The sequence below is a fragment of the Delphinus delphis genome, chromosome 8 (assembly GCF_949987515.2).
Source record: "Delphinus delphis chromosome 8, mDelDel1.2, whole genome shotgun sequence".
NCBI classification, from domain to species: Eukaryota; Metazoa; Chordata; class Mammalia; order Artiodactyla; family Delphinidae; genus Delphinus; species Delphinus delphis.
Genome location: NC_082690.1, coordinates 80,876,824 through 80,897,761, shown reverse-complemented (window position 1 = coordinate 80,897,761; position 20,938 = coordinate 80,876,824). Strand labels below are relative to the sequence as shown.

Genomic DNA, 20,938 nt, shown 5'->3' with positions numbered 1-20,938 from the left:
ATTTCAACAAATATTTATAGGGTACTTTCTGGATGCCAGTCACTGTCTTCAGCATTGAGGATACAGTTGTAAAGAAACAGAAAAAAACCCAAGCTTTGTGGAACTTAAATTCCAGGATGCCATGGAGGGAGGGTGTGAGGGAGGGGCAACAATTAAAAAGCAAGATGGGGCTTCCCTGGTGGCGCAGTCGTTGAGAGTCCGCCTGCCGATACAGGGGACACGGGTTCGTGCCCCGGTTCGGGAAGATCCCACATGCTGCGGAGCGGCTGGGACCGTGAGCCACGGCCACTGAGCCTGCGTGTCCGGAGCCTGTGCTCTGCAACGGGAGAGGCCACAACAGTGAGAGGCCCGCGTACGGCAAAAAAAAAAAGAAGCAAGATGAAAATGAAAAAATATAGCATGTTACTGATAAGTATTAGGGATAAAGAAAAAAAGCAAGGAAAGGGGATATCAAACATTGTGGGATGGTAGTTGAAATTTTAAATAGGGTGGCCAGGGATGATATCTCTAAAAAGGTGTCATTTGAATGAAGACCAGAAGTGAGGGAGCCAGTCATGTGGATATCTGAGGGATGACTATTCCAGGTTTTCTGACTTAACAGATGTGCTATCTACTTTCACCTAGAAACTCCAGTTTGCTTAGATTAGCTCTATTGGAAAATTTAGTAGTGATGAACTTGCTCTAAGTGAGCATACTAAGAAATGAGCACCAGCAGAAAAGATTAAAAATGCACCCAGAAATATATAGCCATGTAGGGATTTAGGGAAGGAAGAAATTAAGGCACTTAGAAAATCACTGTTACATAGAACAGAAAAGAACGGATATTCAAAATTACAACCTTAAGTCAATTTTAAAAAGTTTAATTTAGATGTGTAGACTCTAAGGTAAGTAAGGTTATACTTTGGAAAGATTTATAAGACTTTTTACCCAAAAACCAATATAAAACAAAAGTAATGAACAAAAACATTTATAGAACTTAAAGTAGTAACTGGAATATGCAATCATCCTAATTTACAATCAAACATAAGTGTTAAAAATGGTTTTCTCATTTAACTAGTTAATTCTTGGTCTCCCATAATCAGGAAGTAAAAAGTATCAGAGACCTGCAATACTGTGGTTAACATCCTAAACTGACATAATGAGCTAGAGAGTAATGCTGTAATGAATCTTATTTAAAATGCAAATTAATATCTTGCTTTTCATATCATAATGTAAATGAATATCTGCCTTTTTATATCATAAAATTCTCTACTTTGTAGACATAATTATATATTATAAACTTAGAGTTTGCTCTCTCTCAGCAAAATGAGCATCCATAAAATGGATTACCTTTGACCTATCATTTACTATTAGTTCTGTTAACAATATTAATAGTTTAGTTACTTATCCTGCCATTCAGGCTGCCTTTCCCTTACCTCCTTCAGGAAACTCTAAGCTATTTTTGGTGGGTGCCAGATCATATTCTTTGTTTCTTCAAAAATGAAAGAAAAATTTGTACCCTGTGGTAGACTGAATGTCCGTATCCACCCAAAGTTCATATGCTGAAATCTTAACCCCCAAAGATGATGGTATTAGGAAGGGGGGCCTTTATGAGGTACCTAAATCATGAGGATGGAGTCCTCACGAATGAGATTAGTGCCTTATAAAAGAGGCTCCACCATATGAAGACACAGCAAGAAGACACTTGCTATGAAACAGGAAGAGGGCTTTCACAAGAACATCTGGCACAATGATCCTGGACTTACAACTAAAGACTGTGAAAAATAAATTTCTGTTGTTTATAAACTACCACCTACTTGGTGGTATTTCCTTATAGCAGCCCAAATGGACTAAGACATACCCAGTGGATGGTCAGTAAATACTTATTAAGTTAGCCACGAACAAAGAATATTTTGATTTATATGGTTACATCTTCAGAATGATAAAACTCATTCATTAATCATTTATAAAAAAACAATTACTTTTTGAATTTTTTTCCATGTGTAATTATAAAACCAAATCTGTCAAGTCAGTTACCTTGAATGTAATAAAAAAAATTCAGACCAGAACAAACTGAAAACAAAAAAATTACAAAAAATGTCAGTTGTAGTTGGATACTTGTTTACCTTTATCCTCTATCCTTCAGCATAATCGAATCAGAATTATGTCAATCCATAAATAGATTTGACAGGAAATGGAGAATTTGACACAAACACCACTTCTCACCCTGGGCTTTCAGAAGGTATAGTCACATTAAGAAGAACTGACTCAATATCCCTAATATAAGTTTCTCAAAGAATTTCTAACACTTACTTTCAATAAATTCTGAAATAAAATATTTTATTTTGTATGTTATTAACGATGCATTTAAGCTAATGGCTCTTCAGGGGAAAACAATAACTTTAGAAAAATCTCAGCAGTTTCTATAATGAACAAGATGTCACAAAAATATTAAACCAAGAAAACAGTATAAAACATTTCTCTCTCATAGTTGTCTATGTCTCGCTTAGAAATATGTGAAATATCTCACTTTGTATTTAAGCTCTAAAGTAGTCCTTTGCAAGAAAAGTTGGCTTCATGTTCATTCATTAAGGTAGTTTGCTGCTTTGATCATTTTAAATTAGAGCAAAATCAAGCCTTTCTATTCAAAAATGTTGGTTTCACATGTATTACTCAAAGAAGAAATCATCTTGGTGACAATATTCCGTACTAGTGGAAAAGTTAGTCTTCATAAGACCATTTTGAAGATCATTTCTAAAGTGGGAGGAAGGATGAATGACTGAATTTGCTTTAATTATTTCATGATTTCTGCTATAAAGGAAGGTAAAATCAAAACCACAGAGAAGAGACATAAGGTAGCGTGGAGGCTGGAAAAAGAAGGGAAAACATATAGAGAAGATAGAAATTCATGAAGTTTGTCTCCCTTTTTAGTACTAACACTGTTTCCTGAAAACATCCTCTTACAGTTTCCTTCCCGTGACAGCACCCTTTCCCTCTATCTCCATCTCTAAGCCTCAGTCACTTGATGGCTCTAGTCAATTTATGCTATACCTTTCTGTGAGTTAATTTCTTTTGCATTTCGAAAAGAAAAAAATATACAACAAAAGAAAGAATTGGCTTTTTTCTGGAAATGTAATTATAAATACAGAAAAATACTGTATAGCACACAGAGCAAATGAATATGACAAGGATAAAATATATCCTTAAAATTATTACACAATGCAATATAACATCTCATACATTAAAGACTCAAGCAAACCGGGCTTCCCGGGTAGCGCAGTGGTTGAGAGTCCGCCTGCCGATGCAGGGGACACGGGTTCGTGCCCCGGTCCGGGAGGATCCCACATGCCGCAGAGAGGCTGGGTCCGTGAGCCATGGCCGCTGAGCCTGCGCGTCCGGAGCCTGTGCTCCGCAACGGGAAAAGCCACAGCAGTGAGAGGCCCGCGTACCGCAAAAAAAAAAAAAAAAAAAAAAAGACTCAAGCAAACCAAGTGAGAAGTTTATAGGGAACAAGAAAAATTAAGTAGCCATAAAAATGCATATAAATACGTTCTGAAACAACATTCATCAAAGTAAATAAAATCTTTAAATGCACATTACCTTCTGATAAATAATATTTGTTTCACCCAAAGGAGACAAAAACTAGCACCCACAAAAAAAGAAAGAACAAGAGAGTTCACAGATTACAACAAGATGAGTCACCATAAAGCTTTGCAACTTCGTTTATTATAAAATAACATTTTAAGTATTCTACTTACAGCTAAGTAGTTTGTTATATGAAGAGAAGGTAGTGGAAGAAGAGTAACATAAAATGTTCTTAGAGCTCACAAGGTCAAGGTACACTTCCTACCACTTTTAACAAAAATAATATGGGACCTAGAAAAAAAACCACTGGACCTAGCCTCTTGCAGTAACTATGATTAGACTATTGATCAGGGACTAGTGCTGACCTAAATAGACAGTAACCAGTACTCAGAATGACTCATGCAAATGTGCTTTGTGAACAGAAAAACCTCACCTGTTTCTCCTTTTTCTTTCTCTGAGCTTCCCTTACAGAATGGACCTTTGTTTTCTTCCTGCTCAAATAAATTTTAAAGTTCAGTACTTATGTCTGACATTTAGAAATGGAAGATCATTTTCGTAACCATGGAACCACATATATTTGGGGATTATCGCTGAACCAAAAACTGTAATTTCTAATTACCTTTTAAGTTAAATTTAAAAGAAAAAAAGAATCTTAAATTCTCATATTTGAATAGCAAACATATAGGAAAGATTCATCTTCTGGGGTACAAAAAAGACCAAATTATAAGAAGATAATTTAAAGACATTGGATAGGCAAAAGAATCAATTAAGTTATTGGTCTTATTTATCCAATGTCCTTTATAATCTGCTTCTAAATTCTAATGAAGATAATTATATACAGGGATAAAAATGCATTAAGCCACTGATAGAAAAGCAAGAATATTCTCATGGATACTAAACTTACTAGAAAGGGTAGATATACATTCAAGAAGTACACTGCAATTATTAAAGATTTCAATATGAAAACTAATGTAATTATACATATTTATTTAAATAAATGTGCATAAAAATAAATAAATGTAAAATAACTATTTTAAATAGTACCACATCTTTAAGGGAAAATAAGCATGAACAAGTTATTCTCCTTTTAGTTATAAACAATGTATATACTTCTAAAACTCTAAAGAACTGTTAAAGAAACTAACATTTTGGGCATGATTGAGTAGCTCATTTACCTAAAGACCTTATTTCTTTATATATGCCAAATAAAATTTGAAAAACTAACCCAAAAACTCATTTTTGCATCAATTTTTCACATTTCTTATAACATGAACGAACATTTTATAAATAGCATTAAATATATACATTCCCATTAGAGAAAATATGCTAAATTTATCATTGGGATCCATACTCCCATATGCCCCACCCTAAAACTCCAAGAGGAATTCTTTTTTTTTTTTTTAAGAGGAATTTCTATATTTGATACTTTGAGTAAGATGGGTTTAACTAATACACATTAGAGCTGATAAACTGTAGTTTTTACAACAAAAAATGAGTGATAAAAAATTATAATTAAATGATCAGATATAAGAATTCAATATTTAATTGTCTAATTGTTTTGTTTATTACTGTTGACTCCCTGAAAGATTTTAAATACCTTAACAACAGTATGTAAAATGTTCATCACATCACCAGGTAGTGCAGGCTACATATAAATGCTACTAATAGCTGAAATATCAGATAACATATTAAATAAATATGGTACTAATAAAATATTGCATATAATAAACACAAAGCTAATCATGAGATCCAATACTAATGGGATTTTAAAATATATATTAAAGACATATTTTAGAAGTATACATAGAAGAAATCTGCAAGAAATACAGAATCTGCAACAGTAAAATAAAAAAGCAACAATATTTATTTTACTTTAATGTTGACATATAATTATAAAACAATCATCTATTTCTAGAAGCCATAATTTAATATAAAAAGAAGTGTTTTCTCAAAACAGTAACTTGCTCTTTTTTAAAACAAATTTTTATTATGCTAAAATACACATAACTTAAACCCACCATCTTAAGCATTTTTAAGTGTATTTTTCAGTGGTAGGTATTAAATACATTCATAATGTTGTGCAACCATGCCTACCATCCATTTACATAACTCATTTTATCTTTTCTATTAAACAGTAACACCCCATTCCCCTCCCTCACAGCCCTTGGCAGCCACCATTCTACTTTCTGCCTATGAGTCTGACTACACTAAATGCCTCATGTAAGTGGAATCATATAGTATGTGTCTTTTCATGACTGGCTTATTCACTTAGCAAAATGTCTTCATAGTTCATCCATGCTGTAGCATACTGCAGGATTCCCTTCCTTTTTAAGGCTGAATAATACCCTATTTTATGTATAGGCCACATTTTTCTTCTTTCTTCACCCATCAATGAACATTTAGGTTAATTCCATGCTCGAGGTATTGTGAATAATGCTGCTATGAACATGGGTGTGCAAATACTGCTTCAAGACCTGTCTTTCAATTCTTTTGAGTATATACCCCAAAGTGGAATTGCTGGATCATATGGTAATATTCTATTTTAAATTTTTTGAGGAACTGCCATACTGCTTTTCACAGCATCTGTATCATTCTGCATTCCCACCAGCAGTGCACAAGAGTTCCAATTTCTCCATATCCTCACCAACACTTGTTTTCTGATTTTTTTGACAGTAGGCATTCTAATGGGTGTGGGGTGGTATCCCATTATAGTTTTGATTTGTATTTCCCTAATGATTAGTGATCTTGAGCATCAATTTCATGTGCTTATTGGCCATTTGTATATCTTCTTTGGAGAAATGTCTGTTCAAGTTCTTTGCCCATTTTTGAATCAGATTGTTTTGTGTTGTTGAGTTTTAAAAGTTCTCTATATATTCTGGATATTGAATCCTTATCAGATATATGATTTGCAAATATTTTCTCCCATTCTGTGAGTCACCTTTTTAACTCTGTGAATAGTGTCTTTTCATGCACAAATTTTTAAAATTTTCATGAAGTACAATTTATCTATTTTTGTCTTTTGCTATCTGTCCTTTGGTGTTATATGCAAGAAATCACTGCTAAATCCAATGTTGTAAAGTTTTTGTTCTATGTCTTCTTCTAAGTGTGTTACAGTTTTAGGTGTTGTATTTAGGTCTTTGATCCATTTAGAGTAAATTTTTTATGTAGTATTAGATAAGAGCCCAACTTCATTGTTCTCTCTGTAGATATCCAGTTTTCCCAGCACCATTTGTTAAAAAGACTGTCCTTTCCCCGTTGAATGATCTTGTCACCCTTGTCAAAAATCATTTGACCATATATGTGAGGGTTTATTTCTGGGTTTTCTTTTCTATTCCATTGGTTTGTATGTCTGATTTTACGCCAGTACCACACTCTTGATTACTGTACTTCTGTAGTAAGTTTTGAAATTAGGAAGCATGATTCCACCAGGTTTGTTCTTTTTCAAGATTGTTTTGACTATTCAGGGTCCCTTTAGATTCCAAATGAATTTTAGGATGGATTTTGCTATTTCTACAAAAAACATCGTTGGGATTTTGGAACAAATTTCATTGAATCTGTAGACTGCTTTGGGTAATATTGACCTTTTAACAACATTAAGTACTCACATCCATGAACACAGGATGCGTTTATCTTTTTTATGTCTTCTTTAATTTCTTTTAGAAATGTCTTGTGGATTTCATTGTACAAGTCTTTCAACTCCTTGCTTAAGTTTATTCCTAAGCATTTTATTTTTTTCAATGCTATTGTAAATGGAACTATATCATAATTTTCTTTTCAGATTATTGATTGTTCATGTATAGTGATTTTTGTGTGCTGCCTTTGTATCCTGCTACTTTACTGAATTTATTTATAAGTTCTTCAGGTTTTGTTTTGGTTTGGGTTTGTGTATGGGATCTATAGGGTTTTCTACATATAAGATCATATCATCTGCACAGATAATATTACTTCTTCCTTTCCAATATGGATGCCTTTTTCTTCTTTTTCTTGACTAACTGCTCCAGTTAGAACTTCTAGTAGTATGTTGAACAGAATTGGTGAAAGTGGGCATCACTGCCTTGTTCCTGATCTTAGGGAAAACACTTTCTGTCTTTCACAGAGTATGATATTTACTGTGGGTTTTTCCATGTAAGGCTTTTATTAGGTTGAGGTAGTTTCCTTCTATTCTAGTTTGTTGAGTGTTTTTATCATGAAAAGGTGTTAAATTTTGTAAAACGTTTTTTGTGCACTGATTAAGATGATTACATTTTTTTTCCCTTCATTTTGTTGATGTGGCATATTACACCGATCGATTTTTATATGTTGAACCATCCTTGCGTTCCAGGAATAAATCCTACTTGGTCATGCTGTATAATTCTATCAGTGTGATGCTGAATTCTGTTTGCTAGTATTTACTGAGGATTTTTGTGTCAGTGTTTATAAGGGATATTGGTCTGTAGTTTTCTTTTCTTGTAGTGTCTTTGTCCGGCTTTGGTATCAAGAAAATGCTGGCCGCATAGGATGAGTTAGAAAGTATCTCCTCCTCTTCAGTTTTTTAGAAAAGTCTGAGAAGGGTTAATATTAATTCTTCTTTGAATGTTTAGTAGAATTCACCAGTGAAGCCATCAGGTCTGGGGCTTTCCTTTGTCAAGAGATTTTTTGACTACTGATTCAATCCCCTTACTAGTTATAGGTCTATTCAGATTTTCTATTTCTTCATGATTTAGTCTTGGTAGCTTCTGTGGTTTCTAGGAATTTATCCAATTAATCTAGGTTACCCAATTTGTTGGCATACAACTGTTCATAGTACTCTTATATAATCCTTTCTATTTTTGTAGAACTGGTGGTTATGTCCCCATTTTCAGTTTAGTAATTTGAGTCTTCTCTCTTTTTCTCTTAGACCTTCCAGCTAAGATTGTCAACTTTGTTGGTCCCTTCAATTTGGTTCCACTGATTTTCTTCATTGTTTTTCTTTGGGTTTCATTATTCTTCTTTTCCTAGTTGCTTAAGTTGTAAAGCTAGGTTGCTGATTTGAGAACTTTCTTGTTTTTTTTAATCTAAGCATTTATAGTTATAAATTTCTCCCTTAGCACTTCTTTTACTGTGTGCCTTCAGTTCTGGTATATTGTGTTTTTGTTTTCATTCATCTCTAAGTATTTTCTAATTTCCCTTGTGATTTCTTTGATCCATTGGTTGTTTAAGAGTGGGCTGTTTAATTTCCACAAATTCATGAATTTTCCAGATTTTGTTCTGTTATTGATTTCTAACTTCATCCCATTGCTACTGGAGAAGATACTTTAAATGATATCTGTCTTTTAAAATCTATGAGACTGAATTTATAGCTTAACATATGGTTTATCCTGGAAAATATCCCATGTGCACTTGAGACGTGTATGCTGTTGATGTTGGGTAGAGTGTTCTGTAAATGTTAGATCTAGTTGGTTTATTGTGTTAAGTCCTCTATTTCCTTATTTATATTCTGTCTGCTTGTTCTATAGACTATTGTGAGTGGGGCATTGAAGTCTCTAACTATTATTGTAGCACTGTCTCTTTCTCCCTTCAATTCTGTCAGTTTTTGCTTCATTTATTTTGATGGTCTGACATTAGGTGCATAAATATTTATAATTGCTTTATCTTATTGCTGTACTGAACCTTTAATTAATATTTTTTTACTAAAATGGCCTTTTTGATTTAATTAAAATTCTCTTAGAATTTTAATTAATCTCAGTTTTCCTGAGATTCCAGGAAAACTGTTTACAAAACAGTTATATTTTTATTATTTATTTACCTGTGTGAATCCAAATTGTGCAAAAAAAAAAGACATTGATGTTGATTTCAAAGTTTTTGCACCCAACAAAATGTCTCACTGTTACATAATGCATAATGGACTTGATAACAAGTAAATTACATAAACAAATTCATACTATACAATACCATTTTTAACCTGTTTTATATTTGGGATGGATTGTTTATTAGAGAGAGAAAAAAAGAATACCACTGTTAAAAAGTAGATGAGAACAGTATTCTATGGCTACACCATGGTACCTTCCAGGAGAAACATAAAATATAAGTCTTAACGAGGGAATGTCAAACTAAGGGAAAAATTTACAGACTGTACTAATTTTCAGAATTGTCAGGCAAAAATTTTTGCCATTATATAATCTACAGATATCTAATGGCAACAACCATGAGGGTCCTATCCAGTGTTATTCACACTAGCTAGAGGGAGCCAACTGTACATATTTCTTCCTAATGCTACATTCAGTGACACCAGATTAGTAGCTTGAAATGTGCATGGTAGGAATTTGTATTTAATGGGAATCTGCAAACAAAATAAATCAAGGTTTTTGGTTTTTTTTAAATCCGTACCCCACCCTGATCCACACACCAGGTGTTACATATTTACCAGTACAACACTGGAAATATCACATTCCTGAAGGTATTTTGATACATAGGTCACTTAACTACCTACACAATGCTTTAAAACAGAAACATTTTTCAAATTAACAATGGTAGAAAGAAGTGTAAAATAAAAATTTGCTTCCAAGAAAGCTATATGTTAAAAAATAAAGGAGAGGACACTGCATCTTGACACAGTCCATTCTATCTGAAATTTAATAGTTCTTTCTTTAGGAAAATAATGCATCTCCCTACATGTGCTATAGTACAGGTCCTGTCTCATATAAAAGTTCCTAACTTTTTCAATAATTTGAGGTTAAACAAAATAAACTCCTCCTTTCTGTTATCAATCAGCCTTTAATATTTAAAGACAGTAAACCTATAGTCCCAGGATTTTCTCTTTGATGTTCACTCTCTGTTTAAAGATTATAAAGGATTTAAAGTAAAACAAGTGAAATACTGCAACTGATGTTAAGAAAAATCCATTATATAGAGCATAGGGCATTTTTTAGAAAGAAAATTATCATATCTTGTACCACGACAGCTTTGGTAAATCAAGTAATGATGAAATTAATGTTAAATGTTAGACTATCAAAATAGATTAAATACTTATTTTGAATATTTAGAAACCCAACCGTATAACCTTAGCCTGACATTTATCATAATCTATTTTGCATCAGTTAGGTACCAACTCATTTTCTCAGTCCTCATATCTGTTCCTTCCCCAGATTTCTCCAGTTACTTCATCAGACTGGGCCTGCCACACTGAGGCTGGAATCATATAAGTCTTGAGCCTGAGAAGCTACCATAGTACCCGAGGGACATTCCTTTTATCTGTGCCTCACATCTGTCCTCCAGTTTACTCTGACTTTTATTCATTCCCTTAAAAATCATTACAAAGCCACCATGTTACAGTCCTTATGCTAGGCCCTGAAGGTATAATGATACAATGGTAGACAAGATAAAGATGTCCATGACTTTCATGGAGGGCAGTCTGCTAGGAGAGATGTCCACTGAATAAATAATCTCATTAAAAAATTATAATTATAAATTATTATAAGTCCTATGAAAGAAAAGTATATAACTCCATGAATGTACTAATCAGGAGACCGCCCTCCTCTGTAGGCTCCAGAAAAGCTTCCCTGAGAAAGTGAAATTTAACTCAAGATGTGAAGAATGGTTCAGGCAAAAGAAACGGTACTTTTTCAGTTCCAAACATGTTGGTTCCACCTTTGCTGGAACATTTATTTCCACCTTTGCTGCCTCCTGGCATTTTTCTCCTGAATTTTATTGTATCTAGCTACCAATGCTGACCTTCCTAATCCCCATAATAGTATCAGATAATGTTTATTGAGCTCATACTACTCAGAATATATCATTCTAAGCGATTTACCCTTACAATGACCATATGAGATAGGTTGTATTTCTTCATTTTACAGATGAGAAATCTGAGGCAGAGGCATGATAAGTTACTTATATGAAATTACACATCTACTGGTACTAGTACTGGTACTGGTACTGGTACTAGTCCTTGCATGACCATCATGTCCCTCATAACTTATCACTCCTATAGAAACTCTAAGGCACCAAGCTACATTAGCAATACTACTGGGCAAAGAATACCAAGAATACCAAGACTCCTATATCCTTCAAACTGCTATCATTTTCAACTAGACAGGATCATGCATATTTTCTCCAGCTTTCAGAAATAAGGAATAAAAAATTGACCAAGGTAGCCTACACTAAAACATCCTCAGGAGCAAGAAAAATGTCTTTAGAACAAGTAATACTTTCTTACAAAAATTATTCACCGAGACTATGAAATAATGAAAATGGGGCAAGGAGAAGAATTATAATTTATTTAATTCCTTCTGTACCTCCCAAGGAAGAGGAAGAGGAATTTTATTCTTTTAATTCAAACTCATAAATATTTTGCATGTATTTGCAAAACTAAGTTAACGTGTAGTGAATTGGCTATGATGCAGAAGAAATTACCACAATCAATTATTTTCTTTAAGTAAGCATCTTTTAAATATTAAAGAAGAGGAAATAATTATCAAATGACTGAGGCCTCACTCAAAACTATATTTAAAGTTCCTGTTATGATCAAAGTTTCATTTGTAAATTTATCATTGAAGGTGATGTGAAAAACAGTAATTAAGTAGGTGATTGATACAGGTGAATGTATGACTCATAGTTTGCAAAGGAAAATGATTTTGGAGAAAAGGCTCAGGAAGAAAAGCAGCAAATAATGGGTTCTGGAAGAAATGAAGACCTTTCCTGTCCAAGGACTGTCAGTAGTTCTTTATTACTTGAAGATTAAGGGAATAGTGAATAAAGCTGTCTGCCAGACAGCAGAAATGGTAAGAAATAACATTGTCTCTATAAGTGTACCTCACATTAAATTTCTCATAAATAACATTCATAAAATTAAACTTTCTATAAAAAGTTACTAGAAAACCCAACTCAAATCAGAACAATGGAAATGTCAAAATAAACCAACATTACAATTGTCACGAACTTGAGCAGAATGAAACAGCAGGGTAGGTCAAGTTGTAGAATCGCCTAATTTTATCCCACTTGGTTTTTAAAAAAAAAGGCAGATCCAGTACTGAATTAGGAGGAGACTTAGCCAGGTTTGTTTTTGTTTGGTTGTTTTTCTACTTCATGGGTTATTGCAAAATAAACATTTGGTTTTTGCTACTAGGGTTCAGCAAATTTATACAATGAATTTGGTTTCTGGTTCCAGAGATCAAATTCAAGCCATCAAATCCAGTTTCACATTTTTACTAACTGCCCCTCCCCTCTCATATATATCTCAAATATATATATTTATACATACATTTTAAAACTCACATTTTGGTATGAGTTTTAATTACTATCCTTGCCTTATGAATCTTTAAAGGAAATGAAGAGAATTTCATTTTGATGAAGTCATACTTAACAGGAAGTTTTATCCAATTTAATTTTTTAACTTACATTTTCATGTATATTTTGGAGTCCCTACTATGTGACAGCATTTAGCCAGATACTTTAAACACATAATCTCATTTAAGAATACTGGGTTTGGGGCTTCCCTGGTGGCGCAGTGGTTGAGAGTCCGCCTGCCGATGCAGGGGACACGGGTTCGTGCCCCGGTCTGGGAAGATCCCACATGCAGCGGAGTGGCTAGGCCCGTTAGCCATGGCCGCTGAGCCTGCGCGTCCGGAGCCTGTGCTCTGCAACGGGAGAGGCCACAACAGTGAGAGGCCCGCGTACCACTTAAAAAAAAAAAAAAAAAAAAAAGAATACTGGGTTTATTTCATTATATATATACTGCCTGAGGACAAGGTAAACAGAATATTTTTTATGATAAAGCAACCTAAGTCCTATCACTGATGGCTTTTTAAGAGCTGTGTGTATGTGTTCACACACACATGCGTACTAGACAATGGGTTCAAACCTACACAGTCTTGTTAAAGAATCTTTGCTCTTAACTACTAAGCCACTATATGTTGGGAAAAGAAACAAGGAATGGCTTTTAAAATGAATATAACTGATTTAGGTAATAATAGTAGCTTCTAGAATAAGAGATCATAGTTTGGAAGTCAGTATGCTAATTACTATCAGCATAAAGTTATAAACAGACATTTAATGAAAACTTACAATGATAAAGATTTCTTTTCCTTTGGTAAATGTGATTAATTTTCAGAAAGACTAGTTTTTTCTTTTTGGATATTGTATCACCTAACATTTTTGTGAACTTTTTATAGATTTTAAAGATTTTCATACCTAAGACCTTATACAATCCTGTTAGCAACACTATAAATAAGGCAAGTATGATGGATAATTTTATATGTCAACTTGGCTGAGCCATAGTGCCCAGATATTTGGTCATATATTACTCTGGATGTTTCTGTGAAGGTATTTTTAGATAAAAATTAACATTTAAATTGCTGGACTGAGTAAAGCAGATTACCTTCCATATAATGGGTGGGTCTCATCTAATCACTAGAAAGCCTTAATAGAACAAACACTGACCTCCCTGGCACAAGGAGGAATTCTGCCAGCCAACTGCCTTTGGACTCAACCTGGAAATCTTACCTGGGTCTCCGGCCTACCAGCCTACTGTGCAGATTCTGAATTTACCAACCCTCTATAATCATGTGAGTTAATTCCTTAAAATCAATCAAACAATCTCTCTTTCTCTCTCTCTTTATACACACATACACCATACACCCCACCACCACACACACACACGCAGACACACATATTCTGTTGGTCCTATATCTCTGGAGAACTCTCAGTAAGACAGAAAGGTAGCTGAAAACTAAGCCTAAGAAAACAGGGGACAGGAATTCAGATTTTTATCTTTGTCTCCAGTCATTCCTAAAAAGATACGAAAATTCTCAAGAAGCTATACTAGAATTCAGTTTTCATACCCTAACCACATAGCTGGAATAATGTTCTTTTCCTTTTAAAACTGTTATTTGACAAAACTAATCAACTCTGGAAAACAGCTTAGCAGATTCTCAAAAAGTTAGGCAAAAAGTTACCATATGACCCAGTAATTCCACTCCTAGATACATGCCCAAGAGAACTGAATACATGTCCACACAAAAACTTGTACATGATGTTCATAGCAGCATTACTCAGAGTAGTCCAAATGTGGAAACATAAATCTCATCAATTGATCAATGGATAAAAAAAATAAAAGTCGTATCCATACAACGGAATGATTCAGGAATAAAAAGAAATGAAGTACCGACAAACGCTAAAATGTGGATAAATACTGAAAACATGCTAAGTAAAAGAAGGCAGGTGGAAAAGACCGCATATTATATGAATTCATTGATATGAAATGTCCAGATTAGACAAATCCATATAGACAAAAAATAGATTAGTGGTTGTCAGGGGCAAGAAGGGGGTCAATGGGGAGTGAATGCTAATGGGTATGGGGTTTCCTACTGAGATGATAAAAATGTTCTTGCATTAGACAGTGGTGATAATTGCATAAGCTCGTGAATATACTAAAAAACACTGAATTGTACACCTTAAAATTGTGAATATTAAGTGAATCATATCTCAGTTAAAAAGTGTTAGAAAATATAAAACTAACCAACTTACCTGCCTTTTTTGTGGTGCCAAACAACGAACAACTTCATCCACCATCACTGGAATATGTAATTTAGTCATCACTTCAGAATCTCTGCCTTGTAACTCCTGAGCTCCAGTTTGATCTGTTTGCTCCTGGGCTTCATATTCATTATATCTTTCTGCTGTAGCATGTATTTTTTTTGGCCAGACACCCAAATTAAATATGCCAGATTCCAACCAGCACGAAAGAAATTTTTTATAGATTCTACAAAAATATGGGTATTGAAGCATTCTGTAGATCAACAAATCTAGAAAAAAAATTTAAATATCATGATTGTTGGCTTTTTTCAAAAGAATTTTATAATACTTGGGGGAAAGCAAATTAGTATGAAATATTTAACACAGGAAAAATATGTAAAACTCATCATCTCAGACAAGTGAAGATAACTACCCTCCTTATGCAAAGCGAGGAACCCAAGAGAACCCCAGAAACTATCTGAAAATACAGTTTTTAATGTGGGCCTGATAAGCTCTGAGACCATTAATGTTTTAACCATCAGAGATGTGAATATTGATTAATCAGTCATCGTTTTTCTGAAAGGGATTAAAAACATTATTTTATTTTAGGTTCACATAGTCTTTTATTTCAAGGTCTTCTAATTGTTTTTCTCATAATGCTAAATCTTCATTTTCAATTTAACTTTGTTTGAAAAATTGTCCCTGAAAAAAGACTATGCATGTACAACCAAAAAGAAAAGGTTATCAGTCTATGAAAATCTTACAGATTTGTCATGGATATGCTCTGACGAAATCATCTCACCATGGCTTATATCAGTGAAATACATATCATTTTAAACTATAACTTTATAAACACTCCACTGAACACACTTTGGCACTTCATATCATTTTAATTATCTGCTCCCTGCCCCATGCCCCCAATAAAGCAAGTAAATAACTGATACATTCCTTCGCTTTCTCTTACTTGCTCCATTTTATTCTGTAATCTGTAATTCTTTAAAATGGAGAGGAAAAAAGTAATTTATGAAATGTATTAACAGAATACCTTTTGAAAACATTACGTTCTTTACCCATTTGGATGCAAGCAACATTTTTGATATTATTAAAGTAAATAACAATTTAACACTACTCTTTTCCTTCCTCATGGATTATGAGTTATTTAAAAGTAAGAACCACACCTTTATATCCACGAAATCAGATGCACACTAGGCGCTTAATACGTGTTTTCTGGAAAAAATAAAAATATAAAAGAATGGATGGATAAATTCCAGATTCTATAGAATTAACCTTGCTTTAGAAAATTTTACTTGTCTCACTGACCCTACCAAAAACCACATTCTCAAAATATTTATGAAACATAAATCTTGATTAAATATGCCTTCCCTTCCTTTTGCATTAGAAAATGAAGAATAATGTTGAAAAGTCAATCACATGTAATGACTGGAAAATAAATAAAAATACATATTTGATATTATATCAGTATAATATCAGTAAGATGTAACCTTGAGGATACCAAAGACGTAATTCACAGAATTATGTTGTAAATCTGACACAGAAAAAATATGGCAAAAAAAAATTTTTAATGAGTGTTTTAAGTAAGATTTTGGATGCTCAGCAATAACAAACTAGCCAAATTATGAATTATGCCTTATGTTTTCCAGAAAGTTTACAAAAGTAAGCCAAACTATGCTCTAATAACTTAGCATTTCTAACATAGTTCAAAATAAAAGCTATGCTCTAACTTAGCATTTCTAACATATTTCAAAATAAAAGCTAACATTTATTGAGCACTTACTAAGTACCACTTACTATTCTAAGCACACTACATGTACAAACTCATTCAATCCTTACCCCAACTCTTAAAGGTAGGTACTATTATTATTTCCATGTTGTAGATGAGGAAAACAGAAAAGTAATTTGCTGAAAAGTCACAAAGCTGGAGAGCCATAAAGCTAGAACTGTAACATCAGCATTCTATCCCCAGAACTTTTTCTCTTAACCTATATGCTATAAACACAGCCCACTGGCTCTATTTGATACACTCATGTAATTGAATGGTACACTTTGATTACACTATGACTAGGTATTTGTAGTATTCCATGAATTAGATTCATTTTTTCTAAGGAGCCAATATGTTATTGCTTGGTTCTACTCCACTTGGAAATACAGTATACTGTGGGGCACCCAACAGAGGACACAAGAACGATGTACAGCCCTAAATAGTGGAATATGGAGTATTTAAACAATACAACCAATAACTTATTCGATTCTTTTGCCTATCCAATATATGTAAACAATCTACACTGTATGTTCAGATTTTGATTTTTTTAAAAAAACAAGCAAACAAACAAATAAAAAGCCCATCAACTCCAATATCAGAATCAGAACCACACAGGAAAAAGCAAATAGGGTAGAAAAAAAATGCTTCTTTCAACAACGCTTAATTTTCTTCTGCATTCAATTTCTTTGTATTTACTCAAATATATTCAAGGTACAAAGCCTCTAGATTTTAGTATACACTAATTGGATACTAATGTGGGTAAACACGGAGAAAAGGACTCAATAATTAATCTTCCTTTTTGGTTGTGTCTTTGAATACCTCCCTAAAAATGGAAGGGGGCAAATTCTAAAGGGAGTTCCTTCCCTCTCTTCTGCAGCCCCATATCCCACCAGATAACCCAGAGCACTTCCACAGTCCACTAAGAACTAGCCCCCCTAGACGATTTAAGATAGTTTAACTTCCCTCTGTTCACAGAAAAGAAGCAGGATATCAGGAAACCTAAACTCTACAGCCAACTCTGTGGTTTCCTAGGCAAGCCACTTAACTTTTCTCTGCCAGCAAAATTCAATTTAAACTGAGACTACGGAATTAGCCAGGTTACTCTTTTAAATGTGGGAACACAAAGGTGAGCGATACCTTTGAAAACTACTTGCTCAACGGAGCTACCAATTACCGTCATTGCAGTCAGCTCCCCCTGCAGAGAAAACCCTTCGGAAATTTAATTCCTAAGGCCAAAAATTCGACCTGGAGGCTGGCACCCGAACACAGAGAAAGTGAAAGAGGTCCTAAAGAAAAAGTTAGAATCCATTCTTCTGCGTAAGGATCACACTCTGACAAGGGAAACTGTTTAGAAACTTCTGAACTCAGGACGAATGAGTGTTGAGAGGAAGCGGGAGAGCAGAGGCGCGAGTTTCCTCTGTGCTGGGTGAATCCGGCAACCCCTAGAAGTTCCCCCAAAGGTGAGGGGGGGGCTCCAAAAGAGCTCCCGGGACTCGGCCACCTTCTCCTCACCTGAGGCACGAAGATTTCTCAGTTGGCCTCTAATTCGGGCCTGCGACGACCACTACGGTGACAGAGAACCTGAATTTGCCTCCCGCACAAGTCCCAGCCCTGGGGGAAACTTGCGAGAACGGACAGATTGGGCCCACGTCCGCCCCAGCAACAGAGGACCGTCTGCCTTTGGTTCCGCTGCTTCCAGGCCCCAGCTGCCAAAGGGCCTCAGGAGCTCGGGGTTCCAAATGGTGCTCCTGGGGGAGGTGCGGGATTTAAGTCCCTAGCATTACCAGGTTGAAATTCACTTTTACTTTTTTTTTTTTAATGTCTAATGAAACTTCAAATTTCACTTTCCATTTTATCTTTCTCTCCACTCTTTTCAGTTTACTCTGAATCTATGTTAAATTTCTATGTTTTAAATAATATGGCAGTTAGTATACTCTAATTTCTAACAAAAGGTGGGAATTTCTGTCTCCTTAGCACTACGTGTTTGGAAAGTTTTGGTTCTTTTCCCTTCGTTTCGTTACAAAATACGCCAATTTCTTGTCCTTTCTGTTGTACGCCTTAATGTCTTGCCAAACTAAAGAGAAGCCAGCTGGCATAGTAAATCTACAATTCCTTAAAAATATGGACTTCAAAATCTGAACACTGTTAAATGGCAAGTGTAAGGCAGAATTTAAAGTTAAATGTAAAATAAGCATTTAGATTAGGTGTGGAAACACCTGTGAGACTAGTCCACCTTATACAATGTGGGTATCAAAAACGACGAAATTTAAACACTTCTACTTATTCACCAATGATCAGTGCACATTTACAAGAAATTGGTAATATATGCCTATTTTCAGACTACATTAAGATAGCATCTTAATATCACTTAATCTAGAAAGTACTTCAGAAACAAATGACTCCATTCCGAGTTCGCTGGGTTGTACCCTTCAACAGAAATATTTTCCTTTAGAGATTTTCTGAAAACTTCAGTTTTCTCTTCGGTAAAATGAATAGTATCTACATCTCATGGACTGTTTTGAAAATTAAGTGACCAGATAACATATATAAAGTTAATAAATGTCCAGGACATCAAAGGTAAAGTACTATAGAGTGAGTGCATATTGAAATAAAATTAAAAGGCTTCTCAATTTTATTACCAAACCCAGCACCATACAAATCACTGTCTCATTAGCTAAGATATATGTAATACAGCCAGCAATTAGTAGCTTTATTGATGCTCTATCCAGTGTTCAGAAAGAATCTTATAATATGTATCATATACAATACATAGTGTTTCTGATTTTCAATAGGAAATAAATGTCTATAATATGAGCGTTTCCCCTACATTGTTTCACTTATAATACTCTGCATTTGGTGTTGTGCCATCCTGTATATATGGTGATGCTGAATCACTAGAGCATAAGCTCTGAGAGCGCAGGGATTTTGACTCAATTGTGTGCTATTATGTCCTTAAAATCTACAATCAATAACTGCTGAACGAATGGATACAACAATAGTAACATAAAGAACAATAAAATTCAGATCATACTATTAAAAATATCCTGATAAATAAAAGATGAATTCTCTTAGCGAACACATTTCCCATTTATTTCCAGGTATTTTTTTCTTTTTAAAGTGTACATTCTAAAATACTACCTACAACCCAGGCTTAAAAGCCCATTGCATCCAATAATGAACTAAGCCAATAAATTTAAATGAATTTATTTTATAACGCCATCATTAGAAAGAAATGTAAAAAACAGCCATACAACAAATAGTTTCAGAGTCAGCACTAAGGGAGTAGGTCTGGGGTTCCTGAGAAATGAAGCCTGGGGCCTCAAACCAAAGTCCTGAACTTTCAATTAACTGAGGCGAATTGACCCCAGTTCGGTCCAACTGAAAGTGGTTGGAGAGAACATGTCTCTATACCTTCCAGATTATGGGACCTGTGTCTTGGAGGCCTCACTACTCAATAGAGAAAAGGAGAAAACAAATACCCAGAACCCATTAATCCACACCCAACAGGCTCCGCCTCTCCCCCTAGCAGAGAGCACCGCCAACCCCTGCCCGCACCCGTCTCACTCACACCCAGAACCCTGGGACCGGAGCCCGCGCCCACGGTCTGAAGGCTGCCTGAAGATCCCAGGTGGCAGCTCCGGCCTAGCCCCGCCCACCTCGGCCAACGCCTCCGGAAACTGCCGTGCGAGTTGCCACGGTGACACGGAGCAAGGTAGCTTCCACTGCAAGGGGCCGCTGAGACGCCGGGCGCCAAACTGCAGCGCGCCACGGCCACGTCCGGCGTGATGACGTCACGAAGACGGCAGCCAATGAAACGAGGCGCTGAGAAAGCAGGCTTGGGTTTGAATCTCGTGGCTGAATTTGAATCGCCGAGAGGCGGACAATGAAGTGAAGCGTCTCCGTAACCTCTCCTGGGTCTGAGGTGAGTTAAAGGCAAGAGAAGAAAACTCTCGTCTCGGGGACGTTTTTTCGGATGACCCGTCTCGCAGGAAGCGGAGGGGTCCCGCCGCCTCAGGGATAGAGGACCAAGTGGGCTTGTTGACAAATACGGAAGCGTTAGGTGGAGCGGTGGGGGTGAGGACAGGGGTGGGCCTGGTTAGGGTCCCAGTGGAGAAAGTGAAAGGA

The 20,938-nt window shown here is 35.2% G+C and overlaps 2 protein-coding genes across 7 annotated transcripts in view; one reads left to right on the top strand and one right to left on the bottom strand.

The window, feature by feature from the left end:
* Window positions 1-20,582, bottom strand: part of METTL15 (methyltransferase 15, mitochondrial 12S rRNA N4-cytidine) — a 202,942-nt gene extending 182,360 nt beyond the window's left edge. For 3 of the 6 annotated variants that reach the window (XM_060018632.1, XM_069540958.1, XM_069540959.1), the window contains exons 1-3: window positions 18,326-18,422; window positions 16,212-16,260; window positions 15,046-15,323 (exon numbers count right to left, since the gene is read on the bottom strand). In XM_060018632.1, coding sequence (XP_059874615.1) covers window positions 15,046-15,306 — 261 coding nt within the window. In that variant the 5' untranslated portion in view covers window positions 15,307-15,323; window positions 16,212-16,260; window positions 18,326-18,422. Of the gene's footprint in view, window positions 1-15,045; window positions 15,324-16,211; window positions 16,261-18,325; window positions 18,423-20,469 lie in introns of those variants that run through there. The other 3 variants (XM_060018633.1, XM_060018634.1, XM_060018631.1) reach the window with 3 other exon arrangements.
* A 99-nt stretch (window positions 20,583-20,681) lies between these two features.
* The window catches only part of KIF18A (kinesin family member 18A), a 78,964-nt gene continuing 78,707 nt past the window's right edge, over window positions 20,682-20,938 (top strand). Inside the window, exon 1 of the mRNA XM_060017362.1 lies at window positions 20,682-20,735. The gene's annotated coding sequence lies outside the window, so the exon portion shown is untranslated. The remainder of the gene's footprint in view (window positions 20,736-20,938) is intronic.